Source organism: Thalassophryne amazonica, chromosome 7 (assembly GCF_902500255.1).
Source record: "Thalassophryne amazonica chromosome 7, fThaAma1.1, whole genome shotgun sequence".
NCBI lineage: Eukaryota > Metazoa > Chordata > Actinopteri > Batrachoidiformes > Batrachoididae > Thalassophryne > Thalassophryne amazonica.
The window spans coordinates 64,948,733-64,976,260 of record NC_047109.1 but is presented as its reverse complement, the minus strand read 5'-3'; the positions used below and the strand labels follow the sequence as shown (position 1 = coordinate 64,976,260).

Sequence of the window (27,528 nt, the reverse complement as noted above, 5' to 3'; positions counted from 1 at the left end):
CCTTTATTCATGTGGATGAGCTGTCTTGGTGCTAGAAATAGGTTTACCAAAGTCTCTGGGTCACAAACATGGCATAATACAACAAGTAAATTGTAGATCAGTGTGCACCAATGTCGAAAATGAAAATATATATATAATTCAGGTATTGAGTGAAAATGCTGTTAGTCAGGAAAAATTACATTTTTCAGTGATTTCAATAAAATAACAAGAAAAAAAAAGACAGCATACATCAAGTTTCACTGATCTATTCTCACTAAATTGCATTTTTTTTTTTAGAGCCGTCCATGTTCACTCTTCATATCTTTCAGTTATGATGGCTTTTATACTAGAAATAACTATACAGAGGGATTTATGATTATTTTGAAATAGTAAGATAAAGAGAGTCATTTTGTCAAACACAAGAACAATCAGACAGACTCTCTGATAAATCAGCTGCTGCTCTGTGCTGCGCACGCTTGCACCAACCATGCACAGTCATTTTGAAACTTTCTCTAAATGTAAAACAAAATAGAATTTTTACATGATTTCTCTCACCCACTCAGCTGTATGCTATCTTTCTAAATCTATGCATTCTGGTGATGTAAGCTGACATTCCAGGGTGAGTCCTCGGGAGGGGGAGTATTCCACTCTGTGCTTTGCCACGTCTAATCAATTTCTGTGGAAGACTGAAAAAACTTAAGTGTTTTCCAGTAGCTGAAATGGCAGCATTTCTTCCCATGTTCTGTCAGTTAAAAACAAACAAACAAAAAAAGAGCAATTTTCTGCAGCAAAGTCTCACAGACTGAGCACCGTCTCACTGCTGAAAAGACAGGAGAAGACAGACCCATGTGATCTTCATTATCCTTCAGGATTGGCTGTAAGGCACATACTGACAAGTTGTCCATTTTAAAGGGGATAGAGAATCAAAATCATCTTTTTCATGTTTTTGGTGTTAGTTCAGAGTCTCCCCGCTGTGGGGAATACACACGAAGTGCCAGCAAGTTTCAGAACCTCTGTGTCAAGTATTTCTCCTTTTTTGAATTGCCCCTAGAAAACAGGCCAATCCATTTTTGAGAGAAAACTTACATCACTTTTTCACCAATAGCCCCCCCCACACACCCACCCCCTTTCACACACGCCCCATCGAAATTAATTATTCATAAGGTTGTGCCCACCCATTCGTAACACTCGAAGAGAAGCAATGGCGAGCTACAGGTGTGCTTTCCCAGGCTGTTTCAGCGGACTACGATCTTCCCACGGAAAGCAATGTACGCGATCACTGGCTTTTATTAATTTTTAACCGCATCCCCAGTACATACAACCGCCGACTATTTCTTTGCTCTGCGCATTTCACGGAGGACTGTTTCACAAACCTTGCACGATTTCGAGCTGGCTTCAGTCGGCATTTAATACTCAGTAGAGGGTCAGTTTCGACTCTGCAACAAAATCAACCCCAGCAATCAGTACAGCCTGTGAGTATCACATTTTCTTTTGTGTTGCGCCATATTCTTGTTGTAAGAATTGCACGTTAGAATGGCACGTTAGCTCTGGTTTGTTCCTCTAAAGGGAATGAGCTAACCCCTTAGCAGCTAGGGATGTGTATCGAGAACCGGTTCCTTTTGGGTATCTTTAAGAAATGACTCGATCCACCGACATCAATAAGCTTTGTGCTTAACGATTATGTTATCGGTCCTTCAGAGTGGCCGTTGTTTTGGGGGGTGTTTGTCAGGAAAAGATCATTTCTGTATTGATTACAGACCCTGCAGCGGGTCCGTAAACAACTTTTCTGCAGCGCGGCTTTGCTTTGAACCTTGAACCAATCGAAGCAGTGCTTCGCAGATTGAAGCAATGCTTCAATTATTCTTTCTTTCGCTTAATTTTCTCCTGCTAAAACCCTAAAGAGCATACGTCTGTGAGTATTATTTACCTTTTCTATGTTAAACCGACCTGTTATGTTCTTCTGAAACAGTTGATAGATGTATTTTATAACTTAAAAACGGGAGCGATGCTAACGCGTTAGCATGTCTATGGCATTTTCAATGTTAAAAGTTAGCATTGCAGCTGTCATCACGTTCAGGTGCATTTGTTTTCAAATTGTAATATTTCTTAAATTTATTTTTGTTTATATATTAATAATCTAATGATTATTATATACAATTTTAGAGAAAGAGGCAAAAAAAAACCTGAATAGAAACACAACAGAAAATATAAAAGCAATGAAAATAAATAAATAATGCTTTCTTTTCAGTGAGAGCAAGGGCAGCCAATCAAACAACGGCAACCGATCAGCGCCACCTACTTGCATTTCATAATGAGGTTGCCAAATAAGCTCCGAAACGACGCCATTAAAGGCAAACGAGGCATTCTAAACCCAGCATAGTAACATAGCTGTTTCAGAGAGCCTTTTAGGAAGGTTCTGAGCCATTACAGACCCAACCAATTTTTTTTGGGCTACATATCACATCACAGAACAAGGATTAATGCCCCATTCAACCTCTCTCTATCACCTTTAAAGCTGACAGTTTGTGTGTGTGTGTGTTTTTTTTTTTTTATTTAACCAGGTTAGTCCTATTGAGATTAAGGTCTCTTTTACAAGGGAGACCTGGACAATTTTCAAAGTTTCCAGTTCACCTAATCTTTCAGGAAGTGGCTGAACAAAGTCTTTGTGATGTTCCGTTGTTGATCTGTTAAGAAGAACATGATGAGAAACAGAGTTGGCACGTACCAACACGTCCATCAACCTCAACAAGCTTTAACAATCTTCAGCACACAGTCAGGTTTGTTAAAAACAGAGAAGTGAGTGGAAAAAGATTCTGGACATTTTTTCCATTCAGGTTTTATCCTTTCTGGAACAGATTTGAAAATGAAATCAGTCCAGGTTCAACTCTCAAATAAGACAATTATTAAAAGGGTCCATCCATCCATTTTCCATACTCGGTTACTCCAATTATGGGTCATGGGGTGCTGGTGCCTATCCCAGCAGTCATAGGGCATGAGGTGGGGTACACCTTGGACAGGACGCCAGTTTATCACAGGGCCACATATAGACGGACAAACATATTCACACCTACAGTCAATTTAATGTTTCCAATTACCTAACTGGCATGTCTTGGGAGGAACCCGGAGCACCCGGAGGGAACCCACGCAAACACCGGGAGAACATGTAAACTCCACACATAAAGGCCCACACATAAAGCGATCCCATGACCTTCTTGCTGTGAGGCAACAGTGCTAATCAATAAGCTACCATGCTGCCTATTAAAGGGGGCATATTGCGTAAAGTCAGTTTCCTTTAATGTTTTCATGTGTTTAAGGTTTAATGTAAAATATCTCAAAAATCCTAAAATTCTATGTTTGTTTTCAGACATTCTGCTGTAATGATCAAGGACTGACACAACTTGTTTTAGACCTGTGTGATATATGCTGCAGAAATTACAAAACCAGTGTCGCCAACCGAACAGTCAACCCCCCCCCAAAAAAATCGGTCGCCCCTGCCTTCACTGCACATGCGTCTTTTCGGAGCATCAGCAGCAATTCACTGATTAACGCGTTTCTGCTTAAAACTGCACTCCAGTCATCATCTATATGTCAGCAACAGATATCTGAAGCTTTTGTACAACAATCATTTCCACATGAATTCAACATTATTTCATAATAAAAGACGGGGGAGTGATCAGAGCACCACAGCAGCACGTCTGAGTCTGACGTGCTGCTGCAACTTCGTCATTTCGGAGCATCAGCAGCGATTCACCGATTATCGCCTCGTTTTTGCTTAAAGCTGACTTTAGAATGATTTAAAAGGTTTTATGTTGTCATCTGATGGTTAGTAATCACATTATTCCCTTTGATCACTTTAGGTGTAGAGAGTCAGACACTGACGTGCTGCTGTCGCGCTCATGGCCAGGCGTGGGTGTCCCGCATTGGTAACGTGAAATGCTGGCAGGTATGTTGCTCTGTAGTCTGCAGGCTTTGTGCCTCACTCAGACTGTCTGAACTCTGTTGTGGTCTGTGCAGATTAAGGTGGCCACAAGCCCCTAGGTTACACTTCTGTGTGGGCCCTTAAACCTCATTCTAATCAGAAAATGCAGGTAAATAGTGTTTAAGATATTGCAAAGAAGCACTTCTGAAGATTTTTTTCCCCAAAGTATGTGAAAATATTTTAATTAATGTCAATTAATGTCAAATGTTTAATGTCAATACTGTAATATCCCATCATCCTATTCACAGATGTAGTAGGTGTGTTATTTTATTGAAACAAACTGGTGACAGAATTATGCAGGGTCCTGTCAGTGGAAACACACAGAGAGCAGCTTTCATCAGCCGTCATTGTCACACACACCTGTGTGCATGTTTGTGTGTCTGTGCTAATGTTGGGTTTATTTTCAGTTTCCACGCAGCTGCTCAATACCGCAAAACTAACTTAAAGAAGAAAGAACAAAAGAAAGCATTTAATTCATTAAATATGCCCGATGTTTACAATGAATGATTTTTTTCCCCGTCATCCTGGTGTCTGGGGTGTATGTACTTAAGCCTCTGTGCTCGAGCAGCACGAACTACAATAGGGCTTTCACCCTTTATCAAAAATGGACAGAAATCAGAGTTTTGCCAGGAGCACTGCAGTGTTTTGTTTTTTTAATTCACCAGCATTGCAATTCACAGGCAAATTCCGCTCCCTGCATCATGCATTTATTCGCCATGTGTAACGTGGCAAAGGAAAGGGAGATCCGTGTTCCATGCCATCTCATTTCGTAATGACAATTTTTGACACATTCAGTTGTGGCATCACGTGGATCAAATTAGAATAGAATAGAGCCTTTATTGTCATTGTACATACAGTGAGGCAAATAAGTGTTTGATACACTTTTGATTTTGAAAGTTTTTCCACCTACAAAGAATGAAGAGGTCTGTAATTTTTATCGTAGCTACACTTCAACTGTGAGGGACAGAGGATGATTCTGAAAAACCCAGAACTACACAGGAGGACCAGAAGAGAGCTGGGACCACAGTCACAAAGATTACATTAATAACACACTACGCCATCAAGTTCACCAATGACCATCTGGATGATCCAGAGGAGCCATAGGAGAAGGTCATGTGGTCAGATGAGACCAAAATACAGCTTTTTGAAATCAACTCCACTCACCATGTTTGGAAGATGTAAACAACCCAAAGAACACCGTCCCAACCATGAAGCATGGGGGTGGAAACAATTTTTTTTGGGGTGCTTTTCTGCAAAGGAGACAGGACGACTGCACCGTATTGAAGGGAGGATGGATGGGGTCATGTATTGTGAAATTTTGGCAAACAACCTCCTTCCCTCAGTAAGAGTATTGAAGATGGGTCATGGCTGGGTCTTCCAGCATGACAATGACCCCAAACACACAGCCAGGGCAACTAAGGAGTGGCTCCGTAAGAAGCATTTCAAGGTCCTGGAGTGGCCAAGCCAATCTCCAGATCTGAACTCAATAGAAAATCTATGGAGGGAGCTGAAACCCAAAACCTAAAAGATCTGGAGAAGATCTGTATGGAGGAGTGGAACAAAATCCTTGCTGCAGTGTGCAAACTTGGTCAAGAACTACAGGAAACGTCTGACCTCTATAATTGCAAACAAAGGTTTCTGTATCAAATACCAAGGTCTGTTTTCCTACTGCAAAATTGTATCAAATACTTATATGCCTCACTGTATTTGAAATTTGTCCTCTGCATTTAACCCATCCTAATTACAGTTAGACACAATCCAACCACTAGGAGCAGTGGGCAGTCTGGCACCCGGGGACCAACTCCAGATGTAGAGATGCTGCCTTGTCAGGGGCAAAGAAAGGAGCAGACCCTAAATAACTATGTTTTTGATTGTGGGAGGAAAACTGGAGCACTGAACTGTTTGTTCAGTGCTCTTTTTAAAGACTTGTGCAAGAAACAGGAAGTGTTCTGTGACAATGCGGGTAGCTTTGTACAAGCTCCAGTCACACAGTGAAGCCTACTATCATTTTATGTTTGTTTTTGTCTGACAAAAGCCCTTTTCCATCCAGCAAAATGAGTTCCTTGTCAGCTGATGTCAGCAAAGTTTGTCAGAAAGTTTTGTGCATGTTCAGAACTTTGAGGGGAGTTCAGACAGAGCGCTTTCCTGCTGCCTGCCTCTCCTTCTGCCTGCTGCTTGGGGTTGGGCATCACATGTCACACCCTTTTAATGCACTTCAACAGGTTAGTACCTGCATGCACATCATATTGGGTTGCAAGTAGCACATTATAGGGTTCATAGAGTTTTGCGGTCGGGTGTTGGGGATGGATTTGCAGGGCAGTCTGTGGTGCAGCTGTGTGCTGCAGCCTTCCACTGCGATCTCCATCCGCCATTCCTGCCCTACAATTTTAATGCACACACTTTCTACACATTTAGTAAACACCTTCACTAATTTAGAGTCAGGGTCACTAGACAGTGGTGGGTTTGCAGGGCTGGCTGTGGTGCAGCGGTGTGCCACGGCCTCCCACAGCAGTCTGCCACCTGCCGTCTCCTGCCCTGCTTTTAATGCAACACTTTATCTTTGCTCACTTAGGGGGTCACACACAGCAAGGGAAATTAATTATAACAACTATGGTGGGGTTGGAAGGTATGGGGAGTGTGGCGTTGGCCCCGAATGGCTGTGGATGTCTGGGGCTGTGGGGTGGGTGTCTGCCTCGCCAGTTCTGCCGTGGTCCCTGGGCCCCATAGCAGGGCCCGGCGGCCCGTTGTGTGTGGATGTGCTGGGGGGTGATGGCTGCTGGGGGATTGGGGGTTGTGGTCTCCGTGGGATGGTGCCCCGCTCTTGTTTGGGCGGTCTCGTGGTCTTGGGCTTTGGTGTGGGGCCCGGGGTGGGGAGTGTGTTGGGGGCTGAGGGGGAGTTTGGAGGGGTCCTGCAGGCTGCGCTGGGGGGGGGGCTTGGTTGTCGTGGGGGCCTCGTGCTTCCTGGCCCCGGGGGGTTGGGCCTCGCCCCGCCCTCGTATGGCTCAGTGGTCCTTGCCTGCGGTGGCTCCTTTGCCTCCCTGTCCTTGCCGCCGCTCGATCTCGCCTTCTGGGGCCGTGGCCCTGGTGGGGTGTTCTGGGATCCGCCCCTATTGGTGGGCTCGGCCGGTGCTCTGTGTGCTTCCCTTGAGTATGGGACTGTTCGTGCTGCCTCCGTGGGAGGGTGCATTCCAGTGCCGCCGGGCCGCTCCCCTGTTGGTTCGTCATCTGCCCTGGTGGCTTTGGGGGCTGCCCTTCCTGGCCCCTGTGCCCTTCCGCTGCCCTTTTCTCCTGGGACCCAGCGTCCTGGTCCCGTTGCCGTTGTCGCTCGCGGCCGGCCGTATGGCTTCGACGCGCCGGAGTGGTCCATGTCATATGTTAAGGTTCTGTACTTTTTAATCTATTAGATAAATATGATTCAAACCACCGCAGTGCAGTGCCTTTAATACCTATGGCATGCTCTAATCTCTGTAATAAAATTTTATGGTCAACAGTATCAAAAGCAGCAATGAGGTCTAACAGAACAAGCACAGAGATGAGTCCACTGTCTGAGGCCATAAGAAGATCATTTGTAACCTTCACTAATGCTGTTTCTGTACTATGATGAATTCTAAAACCTGACTGAAACTCCTCAAATAGCCCATTCCTCTGCAGATGATCAGTTAGCTGTTTTACAACTACCCTTTCAAGAATTTTTGAGAGAAAAGGAAGGTTGGAGATTGGCCTATAATTAGCTAAGGTAGCTGGGTCAAGTGATGGCTTTTTAAGTAATGGTTTAATTACTGCCACCTTAAAAGCCTGTGGTACATAGCCAACTAATAAAGATAGATTGATCATATTTAAGATCGAAGCATTAAATAATGGTAGGGCTTCCTTGAGCAGCCTGGTAGGAATGGGGTCTAATAGACATGTTGATGGTTTGGATGAAGTAACTAATGAAAATAACTCAGACAGAAGAATCTGAGAGAAAGAGTCTAACCAAATACCAGCATCACTGAAAGCAGCCAAAGATAACGATACGTCTTTGGGATGGTTATGAGTAATTTTTTCTCTAATAGTTAAAATTTTATTAGCAAAGAAAGTCATGAAATCAGTACTAGTTAAAGTTAAAGGAATACTCAGCTCAATAGAGCTCTGACTCTTTGTCAGCCTGGCTACAGTGCTGAAAAGAAACCTGGGGTTGTTCTTATTTTCTTCAATTAGTGATGAGTAGTAAGATGTCCTAGCTTTACGGAGGGCTTTTTTATAGAGCAACAGACTCTTTTTCCAGGCTAAGTGAAGATCTTCTAAATTAGTGAAACGCCATTTCCTCTCCAACTTACGGGTTATCTGCTTTAAGCTGCGAGTTTGTGAGTTATACCACGGAGTCAGGCACTTCTGATTTAAAGCTCTCTTTTTCAGAGGAGCTACAGCATCCAAATTTGTCTTCAATGAGGATGTAAAACTATTGACGAGATACTCTATCTCACTTACAGAGTTTAGGTGGCTACTCTGCACTGTGTTGGTATATGGTATTAGAGAACATAAAGAGTCCATCAGAGTAAATGTAAATGTTATTAAGAAATGATGAGACAGAAGGGAGTTTTCAGGGAATACTGTTAAGTCTTCAATTTCCATACCATAAGTCAGAACAAGATCTAAGATATGATTAAAGTGGTGGGTGGACTCATTTACATTTTGAGCAAAGCCAACTGACTCTAATAATAGATTAAATGCAGTGTTGAGGCTGTCATTCTCAGCATCTGTGTGGATGTTAAAATCGCCCACTATAATTATCTTATCTGAGCTAAGCACTAAGTCAGACAAAAGGTCTGAAAATTCACAGAGAAACTCACAGTAACGACCAGGTGGACGATAGATAATAACAAATAAAACTGCTTTTTGGGACTTCCAATTTGGATGGACAAGACTAAGAGTCAAGCTTTCAAATGAATTAAAGCTCTGTCTGGGTTTTTGATTAATTAATAAGCTGGAATGGAAGATTGCTGCTAATCCTCCGCCTCGGCCCATGCTACGAGCATTCTGGCAGTTAGTGTGACTCGGGGGTGTTGACTCATTTAAACTAACATATTCATCCTACTGTAACCAGGTTTCTGTAAGGCAGAATAAATCAATATATTGATCAATTATTATATCATTTACTAACAGGGACTTAGAAGAGAGAGACCTAATGTTTAATAGACCACATTTAACTGTTTTAGTCTGTGGTGCAGTTGAAGGTGCTATATTATTTTTTCTTTTTGAATTTTTATGCTTAAATAGATTTTTGCTGGTTATTGGTGGTCTGGGAGCAGGCACCGTCTCTACGGGGATGGGGTAATGAGGGGATGGCAGGGGGAGAGAAGCTGCAGAGAGGTGTGTAAGACTACAACTCTGCTTCCTGGTCCCAACCCTGGATAGTCACGGTTTGGAGGATTTAAGAAAATTGGCCAGATTTCTAGAAATGAGAGCTGCTCCATCCAAAGTGGGATGGATGCCGTCTCTCCTAACAAGACCAGGTTTTCCCCAGGAGCTTTGCCAATTATCTATGAAGCCCACCTCATTTTTTGGACACCACTCAGACAGCCAGCAATTCAAGGAGAACATGCGGCTAAACATGTCACTCCCGGTCCGATTGGGGAGGGGCTACAGAGTCCGACATTGTTTTTGCAAAGTTACACACCGATTCAAAGTTAATTTTAGTGACCTCCGATTGGCGTAACCGGCTGTCATTACTGCCGACGTGAATTACAATCTTACCAAATTTACGCTTAGCCTTAGCCAGCAGTTTCAAATTTCCTTCAATGTCGCCTGCTCTGGCCCCCGGAAGACAATTGACTATGGTTGCTGGTGTCGCTAACTTCACATTTCTCAAAACAGAGTCGCCAATAACCAGAGTTTAATCCTCGGCGGGTGTGTCGTCGAGTGGGGAAAAACGGTTAGAAATGTGAACGGGTTGGCGGTGTACACGGGGCTTCTGTTTAGAACGACGCTTCCTCCTCACAGTCACCCAGTCGGCCTGCTTTCCCGGCTGCTCGGGATCTGCCAGAGGGAAACTAACGGCGGTTAAGCTACCTTGGTCCGCACCGACTACAGGGGCCTGGCTAGCTGTAGAATTTTCCACGGTGCGGAGCCGAGTCTCCAATTCGCCCAGCCTGGCCTCCAAAGCTACGAATAAGCTACACTTATTACAAGTACCATTACTGCTAAAGGAGGCCAAGGAATAACTAAACATTTCACACCCAGAGCAGAAAAGTGCAGGAGAGACAGGAGAAGCCGCCATGCTAAACCGGCTAAGAGCTAGTAGCTGCGCTAAGCTAGCGGATTCCTAAAGACACACAAAGTGAATAATGTGTAAATAATTTAGAGGTGATTCAGCAGAGGGAGTGCTTTAGTTAAGGCACGTGAAGATTACACTGTGAAACAAATCCTTATCTAGGTAACTAGATCAATCTAACTGCGCAGATTAAACAGCTAACAGATACAGCAAAACACCGCTGTGCACCGGAACAGGAAGTGATACAATACCGCAGTGAGAGCCAACCACCAGTAGAGGCAAGCTTTTGTGTTGTCTCACAAAAGCGAGACAACAATAATTTTATTTATAACCCTTTCTGTTTAAATAAATTTAGCCTATAGTCTAGGTTGAGTTTCAGATAAAGTGACACCCCCATGCATTTTTGAGTAAAAGTTGGCAAACAACTTTTTCTAAATGTATTTTTTGTGCTGAATCCATTTTTTCTGTTTGCCAAGCTGTACCTCCCTAGTGGAACCCAGTAGGGGGCGCAAGCAGCCATTAAGGGATGGCCAGTAAAGTCACCGAGACCATTAATTTTGACTACCATCTTTATTTTATCATCAAAATTGGTAATTTGTACATTACCTTATGGTCTGTTTTTGAGAGTTTCTTTCATCCAATTAAAGCCAAATTTGGTACTAATCTAGCTAAGGGATATATGCAACTTTCTGCAATTTCACTTTTTGAAGATGTACAGGTTTTATACTCAAAATAATGGAAAAACATCAATTTTTACAAAAAGCGCCCCCTACTGGGTTCCACATAGGAGGTACAGCTTGGCAAACAGCAAAAATGGATTCAGCACAAAAAATACTTTCAGACAAAGTTGTTTGCCAACTTTTACTCAAAAATGCCTGAAGATCTTTATTTAAGCCCCTTTTTCTGATTCTGACACTTACTACTACCCAGTACCCACTGATCCTGACACTCAGAAACAGTCGGAAATACTCATTATTTTTCAGGAGCTGTGGATTCAACCACCTCGTCTGTGCATGCGTTTTGAGCATAATGCTCGGTTCAGTGGGCTCACAGTTGCACAGGGAAGAGAAGACAGTCACTTTCTCCTCAACTCTTAATGTTAAATGAGGTTTTTATTAATTAATTTATTTATATGCAGAAGTGCATGTGCTGAGCTTGTCAAGGCTAAAGACTGCATGAGTGCTGAGGCAGCCTTTTAAAAATTTGTTACTTTTTTTTAAATAAATAACAGGCTGTATGAGTGTGGAGCAGCTGCATTTCTTCAATTAAGGCTGTGATTTTACTGTAACTGCATCAAAATTAATGCAGTTATCACATTAAAAATAAGTCACCATGACTATCTGGAAAGCCTACAGGCAGCTTTATATGAAGACATCTACTGGCTAGTGAGTCACACAAAAACTGCAGAAGCAACCACAACTTGATCGTACCCACAGCTCAATTAAGCTATTTAAATGGAAAATTTTATATTAATTACACCAAACAAATAGTCAACACTTTGCTTACAATTCGTGATCACAACTCACAAGACAATCTTTAGAATAATTTATCAGATTGTAGGGTTCAGCCATAGCAATCATCACAACAATCAAAGATACTCTTGAAATGTCATGAAACACCAGAGTAAACAAGGAAAAATATCACTGAGTTCTGAAAAATGTGTGTGTGTGTATGGCTGAAATACATGTGTATTGATCTGGCTAAAAAGAAACTTTATATTTACTCTTCAGCAAAAGCAAGTGGGTTGAGGGATTTAGCCTTGAGAACCAGCCAGCCCAGCTAAAAACCAACTCTACGCTCCTTTAGGGCCTAAAATGAGCCTTGACTGCACCACCCCCCGCCACCCCCATTTTGGAAACCAGCACAGTGAAATCCATGCAGTCAAGAAATGCTGAGATCATCTGTCCCATTAATATTAATAGCAAAAACAAAAAACAGTAAGTATTTTTGCAAGTGCATGTACTGACCTCTCCATGATTGAAGAAAAAACACATTGTTGTAACAACACCGCCCAGCCAACTGCCACTAAACAGGAATAATGAACAAAAGAGAGAAGAGACAGAAAGGTCAACAACAAAAACGTCTCACTGATTCTGATATTATCGTTTTTCAGTCTATGCCTGACAGCTTTTTGCTGGGAGATGAAACATGACATCAAAAATAAACAAATAAAAAGATCTCTCTAACAGGCATCTAAGCACATCAGGGCAAAATGCTGTGGAGCAAGACTTACCTTAGGTAGGCACCATAGATGAAGAAGATACTCATCATGACGCCATTCAGCACAAAAACACAGGTCACATAGAAATAAGCTGGGTCGCCCATGCCTAATGAGTGTAAAACATACACAAAGAGCCAGACAGATGCAGTCCAGATGTTGTATCATGATACTAATATACGACAACAAGAACCAACAAGATAATTTCAAGTCATGAAATTATTTAAAAAATAAAATAAAAATCAAGACAAAAATTATAAACCATACAAGCCAACAAAATTAAAACAAAATAAACTGGTTTAACCATAGAAAATACAAAGCAAATGAGTTTTAAGTTTGGCCTTGAAAGACTGAACTAAAGTGGACTTTCTAATATCAGGAGACAGTTCCACAAGTTTCATTCTGGCCAAAACAGACAAGAGACGATATATCAACGTATATATATCAAGAACTGCGTGTAAGTGGGATGATTTTAGGTTAGAAGTGGGCTTGTTATCAGAGGATCCTTGGTTAGATTCCCCATCAAACAGAAAAATCACTATCCCTTGGGCAATGTCCTTAATCCTGAAATCACTACTGGTGTGAGCATCTTGTATGGTAGAAAGCTCACATAAGGCTCGTTCAGCCCACTGCTTTAGGAGGCCGACACCTTTCTGCGAGTTTCCACTGCAGGGACCACCATGAAAAGTGTGTTTGCGGAACCTTTATTTAGGGCCACGAAAGACCCTCCTCAAAGAACTGCCACTGAGCGGGGCTCGATGCCAATAGGTCAAGTGCACACATGGGAAGGCAGCAACAGCACAAGCGGCATTTGTAAAAGTAAATAGAAACAAGAACAATCAACAATTTCTGATGTCCACCAATCCAGATCCAAATCACCTCCAAATTTCAGTGGAGTCTTCCATGCCCTGATATGTATCTGTAGTGGAAATTTTGGTGAGAATCTGTGAAGTAGTTTGACATAATCCTTAAAAGCCTATAGAGTGAAATCCTGAGTCCAAATCCAGATTCGAATCACCTTTAAAATGCAGTGGAGTCTTCCATGCCCTAATATCTATCTGTGGTGCAAATTTAGTAAGAATCTGTGAAATAGTTTTGATGTCATCCTTAAAAGCCTATAAAGAGAAACTTGATCCAGAATCCAGATCTGGATCACCTCCAAAATTTAAAGGAACCTTCCATGGCCAAATATCTATCTGCGGTGCAAATTTGGTGAATAATCTGTAAAGTAATTTTGACGTAATCCTGCTAACAGTAATCTTTCAAAGCTTATATAAAGAGAAACTTGATCCAGAATCCAGATCCAGATCATCTCCAAAATTTACTGGAGTCTTTCATGGCCTAATATCTATCTGTGGTGAAAATTTTGTCAAAATCCGTGCAGCAGTCTTGACGTAATCTTGCTAACAGACAAATAAATAAATGCCGATGGTTTTATTATGTCCTTGGTGGATGTAACAAGCAAAATAATGGTAATGGAGAAAAGGCGACAGGTCAACTGACAATGAAGTTCAGCTAGGATTTGAACCCTTGCAGAGGGAAGAGAAAAATCGTTGCCAGCGGATCTGAATACCCACAGAATTAAACACATTGCAGACTGAAAACAGAATTACAGACACCAGGGAAAAGTGCCAAGAGAAACCATAAAGTTAAAGCAGGACTACAAGCTTCGAAGTGTCCACAATAAAACTGGCTCAAACCACAAAACAGTGCCATAGACCATGCACCAATGACGCAAGGAAAAAAGACTTGCAGGTTGTTTTTTTCTGCCCTGCAATAAATAAATAAACCAACAAAATCTGCATCTTTTCTAGCACCTTCAACTAAGCTGCAACCAAATTAAGCAGATAATGCCAAACAAAAAGAAATGGCTGTAAAGCATAACAAGCTTTTCACATGTGTTTACATTACTAAGAGCTATTTCCTATCATTCTGGGACAAAGACAATCAGCAGCTCAGTGTGAACTTGTGGTATAGGCTCCTTCTTTGCTAATGCGTCACTGTGCATCTCACATGCACAACATGCAGCCGGAAATAAGGGAGACAGCAGATTGTGAGCACTTAAAATGTTTTGTGCTGACATTCTAAAAGTTATAGCTCTTTAGCTCACCTTTTAAGGTGCATTTACACATAAGCAAGACACGTTACAAATGTCATTTTTCTGTCATTCGTGAAACATTCCTGACATTCTTAACGTAACTTAACGCATCTGAATAGGTTTCTTAATAGTGCGTGTTGGTGCGTGATATTCTTGATATTCGTGGAGCATGTTTTTGGCTGTCAAAAAAACTTCCACAAATGTCACACACCACCCTCATTTCGCCTCATGTCGTGGAGGTCGCAACTGAGCGTGTTGATGCGTCTTGATGACTAGTGATCCTTAATAAAATGTGACAACGTTCGTAGTGGTTCCTGTGATGGTTCTTGGAGCCCAAACTGTCATGCGTTATTACGAAGTGACATGAAACTGTCAAGTTTTGACAGGGCTTGTAACGCGGCGTCACATTTCACTGCGCGCCATGACAAATCAGTTTTCTGTCACGTGCACACAACTAAACTCGGCTCCACAGCGTTCAGTTTGATGCAGGATGCCGAAGAGGAACAGTGACGCAAAATTAGCCAAGTGTCGTTCCATAGTTCCTGCTGAAGCTCCTCAGGACGCTCCTGCAGGTGTTCCACCTGCTGTTGTAACCGATGAGCAGGAGAAAGAGTCTGAGCCAGAGGAACCAGAGGAGTGAGAGGAGACTCATGTGCAGCCAGATATCTCTGCACCTCCTCCAGTCCGGTGGAGGAAGAAGTGCGCGCACAATTAAACCCTGCTGCACCGCATTCAGTTTGATTGCTGACACCACGTCGGCTAAAAGTCTCATTTCAGTGCTCTTCAGCGCGCTCCTGCAGGTGTTCCACCTGCTGCATGTGCCTGATGTTTGGGAAAACGCGCGAGACGACAGCCGCATGAAGTCACACATCTGGCTGTCCGTCTCCTCCTCCTCCTCCTCCTCTATGCACCACTCCATGGCACAGAGCCCAACTACGCATGCAGTCACAAAGTTCTTCTAAAAAACTGGAGCGATCTGAATTCGGTTGGATGAATATGGGTGTGTGTGTGGAGACAATTCACCTCGTTCACAACGTGACAGTACTTAACGATGCGCTCTTACGCGCAATAGCGTGCAACAACGCAGAACATTATTCTTGACAGTGCGTAATGGTTCCTGATAATTCACGTGCAACACGTGCCATTAATCGTAATGTGTGGTAACGGGTTGCAGCAGTTCCTCAGGACACCTGATGCCTCTGCCCCAAATCATCACATTTGTGATCAGCGGCCAAGAATGTACACTTCGTGACTTGTCGTCCTTATGTGTAAATGCAGCATTATCCCCCCCTTCAGCACATAGTCCAAAACATACAGCATACATATCTCATTCTCATATTCCCTATTTTGCACGTGGCATAGTTCACAACACCACCAAACAGGAGCCCTGTCACCCCAACAAACACACTGAAAATTCAACATTGATAATATGGAACAGGTTTGGACTTTTCAAAACTGACATGGTGCAAACAAATCTCTGCAAATACTGCAAAGATAAGGTTTGCACATTGGATGGCAACACAATACTTTTTTTAAACAACCTCAAAAGAAAGAACCCCGAACAGTATGCCGATAGTCAAACGGTGACTAGACCCCATGTGAGTTATACGCACACAGCCAGAACCCAGGGGTTTCATTAAGGAAGGAAGTATAAGTTGGAAGAAAAAAGTAACTGTTGAACAATTTTTCTTGTGGCCATAGCAAATTCCAAATGTCTTTGCAGGGGAGAGTGCAGGAGGGGGTTTCTGAGGAAATACTGAATTTCTACATGTCTGTAGCTAGCTTCTGGTGCCTTTTCAGAACAAAAATGAGAAAGAATGTTGTATTTCATATATGAAATAAATAATTTATTGTTGTTCTTACCAAGAATGTAGGGCTGTAATTTTTACTGTTTAACTTTTTACATGGGCGGCTTTGCTTGAGCTGCTGCCCCCGCGACCCGACTCCGGATAAAGCGGAAGAAAATGGATGGATGGATGGAACTTTTTACATTTAAGTTAAATGCAATTCTAGGTCTGTGCTCCAGGCTACCCGTCTGTGCATGTGAACAAGAGGCTTCATCTGCATTGTCTCAGATGTACTTCAACCTAATTATGACCTTATTTGCTTGCACTGATGCCACTTTGGATCTCACATTGTGAGTTCCAATGAACAGCTACCACATGCAAATTCATCACTTGGAATCAACTTTAGACCTATTATCTGCTTAAGTCGTCATGGGACAACAAGGGAACAAGAATATGTAGCAATGAAATGGCTTGTCAATAAAATGTCCAATTAATTATGCTTATGCCCACTGAAAACAGAGAGCTGTGTAAGATGGATGCAATTCCTAAATGTTTAACCTGATATTGTTGTTAACCCTCTCTGAGATCTGTGGATGTGCTGGTGCATCTAAGTGTACTTTTCATCATGGTTTTATAAATCGATCAGCAATGATTACAGACTACATTCGACCAAAACTAGAAATTTTCAGCTCTAACGTTACTCCTAGATGATCTTTTACTCACAGCCAATCCTAGAGACTGGAGACAGTCGCATGGTCTGTCTCCTCCTGCCTGTGGTGAGAGGATCCACGCTGGCTACAGCATTTGGAAGTAAGGGCTCATAAATGTGAAAGTATGCTGTTCTCCTGAATAATGTCTGGAATGACCCCTTTTAATCAGATTTTCAGACAGAAATGCACCACAACCAGCATGTACAACATTGTTGCCTTTGTCCTTAATAAGGGCCACCTGTTTAACTCCTGTCTTTTCACAGAAAAAAATGCTGACATGGCTAGTTTTTTTTTTTAAACAGCCTAATATTCCTTCTTTTCTTCACTTTCTATAAAGTAATAAATTTGATCATTTTCCTTCATGTTTTGAATTGGAATAGAATGTGCAGTGTTCTCAATGCATGTGCGTGTAAGGAAAAAGCTACTATAAGGATTTTGAGGTTTATACATTTTTTTTTCTAAACACACTGCTATATTACACTACTTTTGAGACCTGAAGGCTTTGGTAAACCCATTTCTAATACCAAAACAGTTTGTTCACATGAATAAAAATGTATACTGACTAAAGATTTGAATCATTTCTAAAAACATTTCATATTTTCAGAATTAGTCGCATTATAGCTTTACACAGTGTTCTAGACAAATAAATGTCACTGTTCAGAAAGGTGAGACTGCTCTGAACATTTTGATGTGCAACACATGGGCATTATACTGGTAGAAAGTACCTTAAAAGGGAAACCACTGAAAGTAGGGTAACTTGAAGAAAATGCCCTTTGACCCCAGAGGATTAAATCTCTTGAACTAATGCTCAAAATCTGCATCACAATCACATCTTTATTGAGTAATTGTGAATACACCATAGTTGTCTACAGAGGCAAACTTACAAAAATAGTGTCATTAATTATAACCAGAGTACAGCTGCAAGAAATGTTTCCACTTTTTTCACTGTGAGCTCTTATACAAGGCAGCTATGTGACGTTTGTGTAAACACTGTGAAAACAGCCTGTGTACATTGACCCAGTGAACCCATCCTTTACAAACAAAACAAGTTGGGGAGCTGAAAGCAACGTTCTGTCATTCACAGCTATTAAAAATCAGAATTTTATTTCCCTTGCTGTTTTAAACTGTTTATTCCATCAAGCTGTTTTTGCATTAATTTAATTACTAAATCTCATGTCTTTTGTAAAGATACCAGACAGGATTTTGAAAATATTAATTCCTTTGTTAACTTCACTTTATTGACCATAGTGTTTCTTAAGCCCCTGTCACAGTGGCGTATTCATAGAGCTGCTCATTACAGCGTATGGTCTACGCTGTAATGAGCAGCTCTCCGCCCACTTCACGAGGAGTTTTTCTCAATACGCAGCAGTATGGTGAGGGCTATGTGTGTAGGACGGAAGAAATTAAACATGTTTAATTTTCTTTGGCGTACAGCACAACATGGAGCCATCACGCGAGTACACACAGCGCCGTGCTACTGTCCGCTATTGTGAGCCCGCCCACACTTCAACACGGTACTGTACGCCATTTCACATCTCCCTGTTGTTCTTCTGGAGCTATAAATACTGCAAGATCGTTGCTTCACTTTATCATACTGGACTCATTATATGAGGACTGTTCACAGTGTTGTCGTTTCATAAAAGTGCTCTCTCGCGTGCGCTCTCTCCCTCCCTCACTTTCTCTCTCTCTCTCTCTCTGTGTGTGTGTGTCTTATTAGAGCTGTGACTCTTTAAAATAAACACGCACTCACTGCATGTCGGTGCACTCAAACGCCCTGATCGATCAGCCTGATCAAAGCTGAAAAGAGCTGTGACTCTTTAAAATAAACGCGCACTCGCTGCATAAAAAAAAATAATAATAATAATAATAATAATAATGTTAAAATAAATGAATCTGTTTTTGAGCCGCACCACACCATGCAATAGAGAACAGAGCGCACTTCCACAGAGGCAGAAAATAGCACTGAACTGGTTTAATAGCGGCATGGCACACGTGACTGTGCACACATTAAAATGCGAACACACACAGCTGCAAGTATGACTAAACACTGAAAAAGGCTGAGTACGCACGTATTTCGGGCGTATTTAAACAAAGCACAACGCCGCAATGAGCAGTTCTACGAATACGCCACTGTGACAGGGGCTTTACTGATGACAACTGACCAAAACACTACTTGACTGAAAAGACATGAATAAGTCTTGGAAAAACTGATTAAAAACTTTACTTATTTATCAAGCAAAATGCCTAGATCTACCTCATGTGCAGTACCATCTAATCTGTTTCAGACTGAATCAGTTCAGTTCAGGTTTGGGGACATGTGCTGCGTGTCGCTGCATCCACCACAGTACACAGAACTGCCTTGGGTCCTGGATAGCAAACAGGACCCACCCAAGAAACATGGGCATCCCTTTGGTCTTCTCCAGTTGTTAGGACCATCCAGACCGAGGCACCTGCAAGATGCATCTTGCACAGAAATGTGTTTAAAATATTGTAGCTAATGTTCACTCATAATGCCAGTGATCTGCCTTATCTAAGTCTCTTTAAGTAACCCTTTAATATAGACAATAGTCATTCAAGCAGTACCCACCACTATATAAGACCAAATGAGTAACTGCAAAATACTGAATGTAATAACTGCGTAGTTAGACCCTAAAATGGCGTTACATTTATTAATACAAGCTGGTTATTTGATGCTAAACATCAGAGTATCCATAACTGGAGGTTGGGTGGTACTGATCAACTTACTGTGTCTATGTGTGTTTGTTTGGTGCACAAATAAATGCATGTGCAGATGAGCTTGAAGCTCCATAGTGACAGCCTGTACCTTCACAGCTATCCACAGGAGTGAGCCCCTCCCCTCTGTTGATAGACCAACACATCTTTGTGGGAATGCCAAAGTAGCCCATAATTCCTGTGTACATCCGGTAGCAGCCGGCCAACCACACCTGGGGAGCAGAGACAAAGGACAGGGAGGACAAAACAGTGCACAACCTGTTTAAATAACATGTTTGAAAAGAGCCATTCTGTTCATTGTGCAATTCTCCTGAAAAATTCCATTTGTTTAAACAGAAGTGACCCGCTTTTCTTTTTTTTTTTTTTTGGCAGTGCACATTGTGCGTAGTAAAACAGTGCTATTTTCCAACTCAGGCTTTACGCAAAAACAGTTTTACTGGTCAAAACAAGCTTGTAGGTTGAACAAGGAAGCACAGCTTCATGTGGATATGAAGTTGTCAACCTCACTGGTGCAGGGTCAACATAGGAACCTACAAATCTGATTAAAATGTAGGACTTGATGTTTTCAGCTTCCGCACTGAAGAGTACAAAATGTCTATTTATGAATGTGACTGACAAATACTTATTTTAAATAAATAAAAGTCCAACTGACTCCCCCTGAGGAATTATTTTTCCCTTATGCACATCTTTGCATGGTGTGCTTGTGAAGGTTCGTTAAAATGCAGCACCTGGATTTTTGACTATAATATGATGCATCCTTGAAGAAGATGTAGTACTGAAATTATTTTCTCATGCACATCCTCATGTGTTGGGCTACGACTATGAAGTTTCATTGGAATGCACCAACTAGTTGAGGAGGAGCTGCTCTTACTCCTTAAAACTTTTATTTGTGGGGGTATAAGAATTAAATGATTGCAAAAATTTGATCAAAAGCACAGTGTCATATAAACTGCAGAAAAACAGCTAAAAGAAATGTCATTTCAGCAACAAAAAGTAATAATGTATTTTTAACAATAAATCAACCATTTTACTTAATTATACTGATTTATAATTAGAATATTTAGTAGCTTTTTATAATGTAAAACATTTTCATAACATTAAATTAGTCTAGCTGACTGGGGATGTTGTCGGGCGGTGGAAGGAATACTTCGAGGATCTCCTCAATCCCATCGTCACGTCTTCCGAAGAGGAAGCAGAGACTGGGGACTCAGAGGCGGACTCATCCATTACCCAGGCCGAAGTCACCGAGGTGGTTAGAAAGCTCCTTGGTGGCAAGGCTCCTGGGGTGGATGAAATCCGTCCTGAGTACCTTAAGTCTCTGGATGTTGTGGGACTGTCTTGGCTGACACGCCTCTGCAACATCGCGTGGTGATCGGGGACTGTGCCTCTGGATTGGCAGACCGGGGTGGTGGTCCCTCTGTTTAAGAAGGGGGATCGGAGGGTGTGTTCCAACTACAGGGAGATCACACTCCTCAGCCTCCCCGGTAAGGTCTATTCCAGAGTACTGGAGAGGAGAATTCGACCGACGGTCGAACCTCGGATTCAGGAGGAGCAGTGTGGTTTTCGTCCTGGTCGCGGCACACTGGACCAGCTCTACATGCTCCATCGGATGCTCGAGGGTTCATGAGAGTTCGCCCAATCAGTCCACATGTGTTTTGTGGATCTGGAGAAGGCATCTGACCATGTCCCTCGGGGCACCCTGTGGGGGGTGCTTCGGGAGTACGGGGTCCGGGGTCCTTTGCTAAGGGCTATCTGGTCCCTGTACGACCGCAGCAGGAGCTTGGTTCGCATTGCCGGTAGTAAGTCAAACCTGTTTCCAGTGCACGTTGGCCTCCGCCAGGGCTGCCCTTTGTCACCGGTTCTGTTCATTATTTTTATGGACAGAATTTCTAGGCGCAGCCAGGGTGTAGAGGGGGTCTGGTTTGGGAACCACAGAATCTCGTCTCTGCTGTTTGCGGACGATATGGTTCTGTTGGTTTCATCAAATCAGGACCTTCAGCGTGCACTGGGGTGGTTTGCAGCCGAGTGTGAAGCGTCCGGGATCAAGATCAGCACCTCCAAATCCGAGGCCATGGTTCTCGACCGGAAAAAGGTGCTTTGCCCTCTTCAGGTCGGTGGAGTGTCCTTGCCTCAAGTGGAGGAGTTTAAGTATCTCGGGGTCTTGTTCACGAGTGAGAGACAGATGGAGCGTGAGATTGATAGACGGCTCGGTGCAGCATCTGCAGTGATGCTGTCGCTGTATCGGACCGTCGTGGTGAAGAAAGAGCTGAGTAGGGGGGCAAAGCTCTCGATTTACCGATCGATCTACGTTCCGATCCTCACCTATGGTCATGAGATTTGGCTCATGACTGACAGAACGAGATCGCGAGTACAAGCGGCCAAGATGAGTTTCCTCCGCAGGGTGGCTGGGCGCTCCCTTAGAGATAGGGTGAGGAGCTCGGTCACTCGGGAGGAGCTCGGAGTCGAGCCGCTGCTCCTCCACGTCGAAAGGAGTCAGTTGAGGTGGCTCGGGCATCTTTTCCGGATGCCCCCTGGACGCCTCGCTGGAGAGGTGTTCCGGGCATGTCCCCATTGGGAGGAGGCCAAAGGGGAAGACCCAGGACACGTTGGAGGGACTATATCTCTTGGCTGGCTTGGGAAAGCCTTGGGGTTCCCCCGGAGGAGCTGGGGGAGGTGTGTGTGGATCGGGAGGTCTGGGCGGCTTTGCTTGAGCTGCTGCCCCCGCGACCCGACTCTAGATAAAGTGGAAGAAAATGGATGGGTGGATAAATTAGTCTAAAGCATTAGTGCAGATACACCACTAGGCATCCTCCAAAAGTCTCACTTACTGGGCCTCATGTATCAACGTGCATATGGCGATATTTGAGCGTATATGGGGTGTACGCCAAAACGGCTGCGCTACTTGGCATTTATCAATGTGGTCGTTGAAAATATACACCAGGTCGAGAGGTGGCGTAAATTATACACCAAAATGAACCAGCGCTGGAATCCACATAAAAATGAAAATTATCAACATGATAAACAGTGCCATTATACAAATCAATGCATGTGTTACATAAATAACACTTTCCTGATTATACTACATAATAATCAATACAAATCCCTCTTTTGTGGGATTGCTGGTCTATCGAGCACGATCCGTGGCCACAACGCTGACTGCAAAGAAAGCGCTGCTCGCCTTTTCCTCCAGACTTCGAGCCTGGAGCCAGAGCAGCGCTGAGCTTAACTTTATGTGGTGTGATCGTTTTAGACAATGGAATTGATAATTACAACTGTAGTGTTGTCATTCCCTTCGCCCGTGCTGCAATCAGGTTGTGTCATCTCCATTTGTTTGTCACAATAAAATAAATAAAGAAATACATCTTAAGAATAAAGAACTCTGAAAAATTAGGGGTGTCTTTTTAATTGAGCGAGCAAATATCCACATGTCAAGAATTACTGACGTGAAAAGAGAATACAGTGGTCTCGCTATAACGCGGTTCACCTTTCGCGGCCTCGCCGTTTAGTCCAATTTTGCATGCTTTTTTTTTTTTTTGCTTTTTTTTTTACAGTGTTCTGTGTTCTGCGTGTCTGTTTATAAGAATCTTCTCACCCAGAAGAAAAAAGAGCGCCAACAACTACTCATAACTGTGTTTGTCACTCAGAAACAGACACCAGGTGTGAGTGGAAAAAGGTGCAATCTGTGAAATACTGGTCAGTCACTATTAATAATTTCTTATGTGTCCAACCTCGTACGTTGATCGTTAAAATTAAATTTGTTAGTTCTAAAAGCCATCATAATTAATTATAGGAAAACGTTCTATTTTTATTTCTCAAACAAATGTTTGGGCCTGAAAACAGTTTGGTATTATTTTTCTACTAAGGTTTGAACTTTGAGAGTGTTTACACATGAGAGAAAAGTGACAAAATGTTCATGCCTGATTGAGAAAAGTGTATAAAGTGGTTTTTACAGCTTTGAAACGTCTATAATAACTGTAAGAAATAACGCTGACTACGTCGCAGTTTCGCGTATTACGGGCTATTTTTAGAACGTAACTCCCGCGATAAACGAGGGACCACTGTAACACTTTTTTTGATTATACTACAAAACGATGCGACGGCCGCTTTTGACGGTCTATTGGCACGCGTCGTGATTGGTGTTCTTTTTCTTTGCCGTCTACCTGGCTTCCATGTTGTAAAATGAGGGTGTGTCTGAAGCGGAGTCTGAATATTTATGGCTGTGTTTATTATAATTACGACTGTTTTCACCCGCCGCATTTATCAAGGTCACGTCAGGAGTACGCTGGAAATGGGCAGGTGCGCACTGCTTGATACATGTCACGGCAACTTTGGTGTACTTCAAATTTACACCGTAAATTTACGCCACAGGTGCGCAACGTTGATACATGAGGCCCACTGTATCTACAATGATCTGGCATGGGTTCAAATTTCAAACGTGTTTAATGTTTGTTATTACTGAACAATTTTTAGGTCTGGTCAGACTAAATTAAATATGCCAAACAGTGAGCTTCTACAACACTCATAATTGGAACAGCATATCAAAACCAATATTACCTCTGGATAGAGATTGAATCGTTTCAGCGTGTTAATAACTAAGGGGTACTCTGTCAGACGATCTTTCATGACCACGTGGAGGCCATTCAGGAAAGATGGAGCTTCAATAATGGTCTTGTAGTATGAATAATATAGTCCCTGGAAGCAAAAGAATATCTGATTAAGCTAACAGGAAAAAAAATGTAATGAGAAGCCAAAAGGACAATAAGAGAAAGACATAGCAGAGAAAAAGACAGCAATTAAAAAAGACTGAGACAGATGCTACAACAAACACCCCAGAGAGACAATCTAGGAATCTATGAATTACACAGACTGAGCAGGTGGCAAAGGCAACAGAGAACAGGACGAGGTGAGAAAAATATTCTGTTTGCATATGATTAATTGTCACCTTTAATGCCATCTTTCAAAAGGGCATGAAATCTGCACTGCATATTAAACATCAGCAACCTTTATACAACACGACAGATGATGCAGAAACATACAGCGTGTCACGTTAAATAACATGCAAGCTGACTGTGCTACATCTTGAAATACCAAGATGCAAAGAAAAGTTAAAAGATGATCCCATAAAGAAATTAGAAAGCACTGAGAGAGTGCATGTATACCTCTGCCAAGGGCACGTATTGCTAAAAATTTCTTCTGGATCCCGACTGCAAAATATCGTCCAGATCAAATTCAAAATCAAAGCCCCATTCTCTCAAGCATTATCAATATGCTCACCAAATGTCATCAACATCCTTTCACAGCGTATTGAATTAGATGTTACTGTGTGCCAAACATTCTTCTTGATCTCAGTTCCAGAATATATTCTGGATCACCTCCAAAACTGAATAATTTATTTCCCGGAACATTATCTATCTGCTCACCAAATTTAATTTCAAAACCAATATAACAAAACTGCTTTGATAGTGAAGTACAAAACCACATAGTCCAATGGCATTTATGGTACTGCATGACCCAAGTACTTGCCCCAATCATTTTAAACAAACAAAGAAATGACACACCATCTTCTATAGTCCATTATATTATATACAAGGGGCGACTGAGAAGTTTTGAACCGGACCCACAAAAAGTAGTTGTGGTTCTCCATGTTTTCCATTCTGAGACACCAACATTTGTCGTGTGTGTGAAATTTTGACTCAGTGGGTGCAATATTGAGAAATGTTGGTTTCTATGAATACAACAGATGGAGAACCACGGCCTACTTTTTCTGGGTCAGGCTCAAAACTACTCAATTGCCCCTTGTACCTGTCTGGCCTTTCTGCTTTCCATGCGACATCTCATGAACCACTTTTCATAGAATGACAACCTGCTCCCTTTATGGCACAAGCGGGTCACCACTACCACAATTGGAATAGTTACCATGGTAATGGCTAAAAACAAGAAAAGCCACCCACTTCTTGGGTCTCAGTAAACACGGATGTGAGAAAGCAGACCTTGGGTTTAAATTACTCACACCTCATGTTTTGATTTGAATTAACTTATTTCCTGAAAATAATCTGTAATTCCTATAGTTGACCTTTAACCCTGAAGAAATGACCCTTTAATGTATTCAATAACAGACTAATAGCACTGATCAATCGAAGAGATTAACTCAACACAGTGTAAGTAAGAGCTGAACATCTCATAACTAATCCTAAATAACAATGCTGCACAGAAAGGAAGTTCTGAGATTCTTTGACGTCAAAATAATTTACTCAAAAGTAATTTTGTAGTATTTTCTCCAACAAAGAGCATATGTAGAATATAAAATATTCAAATAAAGAAATAAAAGATACAGCAGCATAATTTTCTAGCTCTTAAGTTTTGCATTTTCCACAAATCCTTTCACAAAATGTGTTTGCATTTCATTTATATATTTAGCTGTAAATCAACAAAAATGAGTTACCATTTCTGTCCGAAAAGCCATTTCTTTCTCCAGGTTTGACAGGTGTGAAAAGTGTCTGTCATTCTCAAAGAGCTGTGAGAGATGATACCTGATCACAGGAGAACAAACATGAGCTGAAGCCACAACTAATGATGATAAAATCTGCACAGCATCTTACCAGTGCAGATATCCGGTCAGAGCAGCTGTGGGGGGGAAGAAGAAATAATAACTTTATCACCGAATCCCAACTCCACTGACCTCCACTAACAAATTGTGAACTCCGAACCAAATCAACCCACACAATGATAAAAAGCGGATTCCTTTCAAAACGGCGCTGCTCTGCTGGATTGTTCTTGGGAATGTTAGGTTAAACTTTTCGTCAGAAACACAGTTTAACACGTGTGGAGCCGACGTGCCACACAGTAGAAATAAAACACGGCTGTGATTTGACTCGCAGCTAACGCCGCTGAGCTAACATTTGGTGAGCTAAGGCTAGCGCTAGCCAGCTGATCAGCGGCACAGATAACTTCACGTAGCGGGTCGGCTAGTACTACTGGTATAAATTACACAGCGTTAGCAGCTCTTAGCCGTGACTTCCCGCCGGAAAGCTAGGCAGACAATGGCTCTGGACTTACCGAGAAGAAGCGTGGTTGTCAGCTTGAGGGCTGCAGAAGCACCGAGCCCGTTAGGAAGAGCGCTGCTCAGACCTTTGCCGTCCCTGCCTGCTCGCTTGGCGTTACTTTTCCCGTGAGGCGAAACAAGCGGGCTCTTGTCGCGGTCACTGTGGATCGCAGTGTTCTTCCCGGTCTGTTTTCTGTTTTTAGCCACCATATTTTCTCGTCGAGACGCAGGCTGCGAGAATCCGTGGTAACAGCGAGGAGGGCGAGCTAAAACAGCCAGACACTTCTCTCGTATCTGACGGTCAGATCTGCGCTTTGACTACCTGAACGATGTTCACTGCCGGCTGACACGCGTGGAAATATTGTCAAACAGCACCCCCACTCGGACGAGTTGGCTCTACTACAAACGACTTGTCGTGGGAGTCATGGCAACGTAACGCTGAGAAATGGGGAAAATTAAGATGCAGCGAAAGTTACAATATGCATACTGTCTTTACTACAAATAATAGAAAAAAAATGGGAAAATAAGAACTGTCGCAGTGAATCAGAAGCATGCCTTGTTATTAATAAATTATCATTTTAGGAAGATGTAATTATCAGGTTTGACATTTTAGGTAATAAACAGTATTGATAAATATGGGAAATGCGTCTTCATTTATAATATATTGTTATATGGCATATATTTTAAAACTTTGCGACTATTGCTAGTGCAGTACAAGTAGCAGTGCTA

The 27,528-nt window shown here is 42.3% G+C and overlaps 1 protein-coding gene across 1 annotated transcript in view; it reads right to left on the bottom strand.

Annotated features, from left to right (window-relative positions):
• dpy19l1l (dpy-19-like 1, like (H. sapiens)) overlaps positions 1-27,132 on the bottom strand; it is a 72,022-nt gene extending 44,890 nt beyond the window's left edge. Inside the window, exons 1-7 of the mRNA XM_034174344.1 lie at positions 26,814-27,132; positions 26,357-26,381; positions 26,200-26,287; positions 24,312-24,449; positions 19,849-19,969; positions 12,445-12,538; positions 12,179-12,236 (exon numbers count right to left, since the gene is read on the bottom strand). Of these exons, the coding sequence (XP_034030235.1) occupies positions 12,179-12,236; positions 12,445-12,538; positions 19,849-19,969; positions 24,312-24,449; positions 26,200-26,287; positions 26,357-26,381; positions 26,814-27,009 (720 nt within the window). The 5' untranslated portion in view covers positions 27,010-27,132. The remainder of the gene's footprint in view (positions 1-12,178; positions 12,237-12,444; positions 12,539-19,848; positions 19,970-24,311; positions 24,450-26,199; positions 26,288-26,356; positions 26,382-26,813) is intronic.
• Positions 27,133-27,528: the final 396 nt, after the last annotated feature.